This window comes from Oryzias latipes, chromosome 23 (assembly GCF_053564925.1).
Source record: "Oryzias latipes strain Hd-rR chromosome 23, Olatipes_Hd-rR_3.1".
In the NCBI taxonomy this organism is placed as follows: domain Eukaryota; kingdom Metazoa; phylum Chordata; class Actinopteri; order Beloniformes; family Adrianichthyidae; genus Oryzias; species Oryzias latipes.
Window position 1 is genome coordinate 5,030,539 of NC_136259.1, and position 6,056 is coordinate 5,036,594.

Genomic DNA, 6,056 nt, shown 5'->3' on the forward strand with positions numbered 1-6,056 from the left:
GAGAGACATGGAGCTGGTCTTTTGACTTCATCAGTGACTGAATGTTGGGCTGCAGCTGACTCACTGATAGTGTTAGTATGTCTTGCAAGTGTGAGTCTGTGAGGGTCCCCCTGAGTTTGATCTTGTTCAGGTTCATGAGACTAAATGTTTGCTCAAAAATGTAGGTGCTGCCAAACAGAGATAGCATTACTTGTAAATTTTTTTCTCTTTGGTGGGTATCTTTGTACTGACACATGTGGATAAAAATCCCTCAGGGGTAGTGACACAAATTTTCTTCTTAGCTCTGTGTCACATTGAAACTCAATCAACTCCATCTGCAAATGCTCTGGAACTAAGTCGGGACTCACGATGAAGGGCTGAGAAAAAAGCTCCATGTCATCTGCAGTCTTCTTAAAGTCCACAAAGCGCAAATTAAACTCCTTGTTTAAGTTCAAACTCCTTGTTTAAGTTGCTGAGAAGTTCTCCTTATTCTGGCAACCTGTCCACCTCTACATTCACTTCTCTCAGGCTGGGGATGTGTGCCAAGTTTCCTAAAGAGACAAAGTCAAATAAGAATATGTCCATTAGTATCATTAGCACTACTGTGAGGGACATAAGCTACAGGACACAAAAGACAAAAAGAGAGCAATGAAAGCAGACCCACAAAGACAAACAATGACGTTTTCTGTCAAACAGGTGTAAGCACCACGGACAGCGACACATCACAGCGACGGACACACATGGAGCAGCACGTGTTACAATCACAAATAAATAAAACAGCCAAAAATCTGTGTGCAGCATGTTATTGACTTACCTGCGGAAAGATGCCGACAAAGTAGTTGCAGCTTCATTTGGAAAGCCTTGATGTGGTCAAACGGCTCTGTTATGATCTGATCTTTGCTTTGAAGTGAAGTGTAACATTCTAGTTGTAGAGGTCGGTGATGTCCACCATAAAGGCCACGTCGAAAATCCATCTATTATCGGAGGAGATTTGTGTGTCCCTGCTCGCACTCGAAAGAAACTCCACGATAAGATGGCGCAACTAAAAAAATCTTTTGAACGCACATTCCCCCAGCTCAGCCAGCGCACCTCCTGATGGTAGAGAATATCTTTGTATTGCGCATCAACTTCATCCAAAAAGGCTCTGAACTGGCGGTGTGAGAGTGCCTTTGAGCGCATGCAGTTTAATATTTTAACGACATCGCGCACAACATATGCCAGTCTGATTGTCTTTGCACACAGCTGTTCCTGGTGCAGGATACAGTGGTATTGCGCTACCTTTCCCCCACACTCTGAATCTTTTTGGGAAATGAGAACAGTGAGGCCAGCTCTTTTCCCAATCATGGCAAGTGCACCATCGATTGTTATTCCAACCATTTTGTCCCAACTCAAGTGATATTTCTCCAGGACTCTTGAAACTGCCGCAAACAAATCTTCACCTCTTGTCGTCCCTCGTAGCATCTCAAGTCCCGCCAACTCCTGTGTTATTTCCATGTCAGCGTTAATTCCCCGAACAAAAACCCAAGGCTGCGCTGAATCCGAAATGTCTGTGTTCTCATCACGTGCCAGTTGGAAAGCAACAAAGTCTTTTGATTTAACTGTTAACTAATCTCTAATGTCCCGAGACAAATGTTCTACATGGCGGGTCAATGTGTTGCGCGAGAGGCTAATTTGGGAAAAAACTCTTTCTTGGGAAGGACACATTATTGAACCACCTGTGGACAGGCATTCCTTAACAAAATCTCCCGTTGAAAACGATCGTCCACTCTTTGTAATTAGCGCCGGAATTTCGTCTTGTGCTGTCGAGGGCCTCGTAAGGGTGGCTTGCTGTGACCGAAGTTTCGATAGTGGCTCGCTTGATTTTTTCTTTCACGCCTCACCTTTGTATCTGGAGAAGACCGCATGTTTAGTCTCATAGTGGCGACATATATTGTACTCTTTCAGTGCAGCCACAGATTACTGGCAAATAAGACAAACACCCTTAGAAGAGATTTCTGCAAAAAAAGAATCGTCCTCCCACTTTTGTTTAAAATGCTGGTAGGGAGAGCAGTGAGGAGGTAAAAGTAAACACACTGTGCAGGGGGTTGAGAGGGGGTGACAGCTGTGAGCAGCAAAGGTGCTAACAGCGCCATCTGGAGAACGAAAAGAAATTACAGCCATAAAGTTTTCACCATCATTGACAATGTATGTGAGGTTAAGGGGTTTTACGTAAACACTGCGGCTTGCGCAGGCACGACTCGGCGGGTTAGAAGAAACCTTTGGCGGGCCAAATCTTGCCCACGGGCCCCACTTTGGGCACCCCTGGTATAGCGGCTGGATGGCTCAATAGGCTGCATGTTGGACTGGCAGATGGTAGACCACGGTTTGATTCCCAAGGGGCACGATGAGCTTCATCTAGTGTCTGTCCTTGGGGCAGACTCTTCATGCTACTGTAGCCACAAGGGAGCCCAAGTCTGGGTGTCCCTGTGCCCGTCCCCAGCCCAGATACAGTACAGGGTTGCACCAGGAAGGGCATCTAGCATAAACCAGTGAAAGCTGATTTGCTGTGGAGACCCCTGAAGAGATATGCCAAAAGAGGAACTACAACATGTGGAATATTTATCATTACTTCATGCATAACAAAGTCATTCCACCTTAAGTGAGTGTTGATCTTGTGTTTTCCATCAGGTGATCCTGGTTCACTCGAGTGAGGCGGTCACTGTGCTCCGGCAACTAAACCGTATGCAGCCTCACAGAATTTACTTCAAGAGTCTCTTCCGCTCAGGCTCTCTGACTGAAACCACCACCTGTAACGTTTACATTAATGCCAGTCAGCAGCAACTGTGCAACTACACTGACCTGCACACAGGTGAGCAGTGGTTCTGCTACAAGCCAAAGAAACTGAGCTGTGATGCCCGGGTCACTCATGCCACGGGAGGATTTAAGAAAAACATTAAACGTCAGGAAGAGATGCTCTTCCAGAGGTGAGCTGGACATCTGCATACATTCTGTCAGAATGGTAAAAAAGTTTTGAAGTATGCATAGATTTTCTTCACTCTGTCAAACATGATGGAAAGAGCCCTGTCTGTTAATAGATTAGTTTCAGCTTGTTTTCTCAAAATGACAATATTAAGTCACTGTATCACCCACATCAAGTATAAACTAGTTTAAAAAAAGTGCTTGAGATCTGAGGCGTTCAACTCAGTGCACTTGGATTCGGTTGCTTCCAAGGGAAAAAGTGTTGTTGTTGTCTTGAGAAAATTAGCTGAAAATCAGCTAAAAAAATATCAGTCATGGATACTCTTGTTTCTAATTGTGTGAATGCTTCAAAGCATTAACCTTTTTGAAATGTCTTGCTTTTACCGTTCGTGTTTTAGACTTTTACACCTCTTCAACCTCTTACCGATTTAACTAATTCAAATATCAGAACAGCTACCGTAATTCCTTTACTTCAAAATCTTAAAAAATGATAGAACTAATGTGATCAGACTTATGATTTAGAAACGGCGCCCAATTGTTTGCATGAATCAGTGTGTCTGCAGACCCTACAGTGTCCTGAATTACCAGCAGCCTCTGCCTCACAGACACACAGTGGAGACACATCCATGTATATACCCAATGCGCTGTTTACACGTAGACATTTCTACAGTAGAACTTAAAACAAATTTCATTGTGATGACACTTTGTATGCTGCAGAAGTGGATCATATTAAAGATTGTTGTTTTCACTGCTGTCTTTTTCTCATTAAATTTGCCTCATGTTACAAGAAGTAATCCGGCCAGAACATGTTTTTACAATGCAGTTATTTCACCTTTACCAGCAAGTTAGCATTGTCTCATTTGGTAAGGTCAGAAGACCAAGTGTGTATGTACACTGTACATGAAGGTAATACGTGAAAATACCCAGCATTTACTACTGAAAGTACCAAGTAATAATAGTAAAGTGAAAATAGGGCTGACTTTCTTTTACAGTCCAGTTTCATTGTACTTACGGGGTAGTTTCCATGAAACATACGAGTGCAGACCTAAAGGTCAAGCTACTTTATTTGTACTTACCTTGTTCTTACATGTCGTAAATACCACATAAGACACCTTTGCACAATATGTAATTACCCATTAAGTATATTATATACCCATTATGTATCACATAGGTATGAACCAAATAGTACCACACAAATACACAGTAAGTACCATAAAAAGTACCATGTAAATACACTGTAAGAACCCAGTAAATTCCATAATAAGTACCATGTAAATACCACTTAAGTACCTTGTAAGCACTGTACTGTAAAAGAAAGTGTTACCACTTGTTCTTACCTTTTGATTTTATTGCTTAAAATTACCTACAGTTAGGTGTTTTGTTAAGTTTATTTATTAAGTAACTTTAGCATCTTTTTACGTGTGATTGTTATTACTTTCCATTTACCAAATGTTCACAGATTTTTTGTAAATACATAACGTATGACCTGTAAAAGTTTCTCCTCTTTGATTCAGTGGCATCAATATGAAGGTGTCCATTCCTCCAGCAAACCATCCCAACATAAGTGTGCTTCCAAGAGTAGAAGGTAAAACTTATCCGTCTCTCCATTATTTTTTCTGGGTCCAGTAACACTAATCCAAACTTCTTCTCTACGTTTGCCCTTTGGAGACAACACTGTTCAAATCTAGACACCTCTCAGTAAAAATATTTTTACATTTTAAATAGTAATCAGGAGACCAGAACAGAAATAATGGGTGTTTTTCTGGCAGTTCAGCAGAACCACATGCTCTCAGTCTGGTCCACCAAAACTTTTCTTCCCCTCAACAAGCTGATCTTCATGTTTCCATGACTGACTGAATGGGGTTTTAATGTAGGAATTCTCTGTAAATATTAGTCTGTTTTTAAGCCTCCAGCGTTTTTTGCCTCACATCTTGCAGGTCACGTGAAGTTCTGTCTACTTTGGTTCTGAAAAGGAGCCAGATTTCCCCGTTTCACAGTAAAACGGACATAGAAAAAAAATTTCCCCTTCATTCTGTAGGTCACAAAAAAAGACTGAAAAGGAAAACTTCCTGAGTGAGATTCAGATGTTGAGTTATGCATTAGTTACATGTATTGATGTAATGTAAACTGATAAACATTATGTGTATGTATGCATACACCATCTGTTATTGACCTTCTTCTTCTTTTCAGACCAAACCAGGGGGATCGGTGACATTGTGAGGACAGAACCTTCTGGTTATTACTATGGTGGAGCCTGGAGACCACTAGATGGAACCAAAGTACACCAGTTCAATTCCTCCACAGCAGTCAGTCAGTGTCTGAGAGGGAAGGGGCTCCACCTGTTTGGAGACTCCACCATCAGACAGTGGTTTGAATACTTCATCGCATCATTTCCAGGTATCTGTCCATCAGGGTGGGGTTTTCTCAGAACTGATATATTTTGTTACAAACCAGTTTTTCTTCAAGGTCTCAAGAAGTTTGACCTGCACAGCTCCAAACAAGCTGGACCTCTAATGGCCTTGGACTACCCAAACAACATCTTGGTTACTTACCGCTGCCACGGTCCTCCCATCCGTTTTGCTAATGTTCCTGTGACTCAGCTGCGTTACATTGCCAATGAACTAGACCACATAGACGGAGGCCCCAACACTGTTGTAGTCATTGGTGTCTGGTCGCACTTCAGCACTTTTACTGCCGATGTTTACATTCAACGTCTACAGAACATCCGCAAGGCGGTGGTGCGGCTGCTGTCCAGAGCGCCACGTACGCTGGTGGTCATCCGGACAGCAAACCCCAAAGCTTTGACCGTCTATGAAACACTGACCAACAGCGACTGGTATTCTATACAGGGTGATAAGCTGCTGCGGGCCGTCTTCAAAGGACTTGATGTCCATTTGGTGGATGCTTGGGACATGGTCCTGGCCCACCAGCTGCCACACAACCTTCACCCACAACCACCCATCATCAAAAACATGATTGATGTTCTCCTGTCCTATATATGCCGTCCACCAACAGACCAAACCAGAGGAAATCCATAAAAGAGGCTAGAATAGAAGAACTGGGCTGTGATGTTGATGAACTCTCACACTTGGGGACAAAGAGAGAACATTAATGTCTTT

General features: G+C 42.7%; 1 protein-coding gene across 1 annotated transcript; it reads left to right on the forward strand.

Annotated features, from left to right (window-relative positions):
• The first annotated feature begins 2,565 nt into the window (after positions 1 to 2,565).
• On the forward strand, positions 2,566 to 6,056 carry LOC144989372 (NXPE family member 3-like). The gene is made up of 4 exons (XM_078941702.1): positions 2,566 to 2,942; positions 4,452 to 4,522; positions 5,128 to 5,334; positions 5,404 to 6,056. Exons 1-4 carry the CDS (start codon positions 2,701 to 2,703, stop codon positions 5,973 to 5,975), a joined length of 1,092 nt encoding a protein of 363 aa, XP_078797828.1. The 5' UTR covers positions 2,566 to 2,700; the 3' UTR covers positions 5,976 to 6,056.

Excerpts from the sequence above, each read along its gene's own strand:
- LOC144989372 (XM_078941702.1), top strand. The coding sequence starts at position 2,701 with ATGCAGCCTCACAGAATTTACTTCAAGAGTCTCTTCCGCTCAGGCTCT. Across the intron at positions 4,523-5,127 it reads TGTGCTTCCAAGAGTAGAAG|ACCAAACCAGGGGGATCGGT; the intron begins GTAAAACTTATC and ends TCTTCTTTTCAG. Across the intron at positions 5,335-5,403 it reads CTTCATCGCATCATTTCCAG|GTCTCAAGAAGTTTGACCTG; the intron begins GTATCTGTCCAT and ends TTTTTCTTCAAG.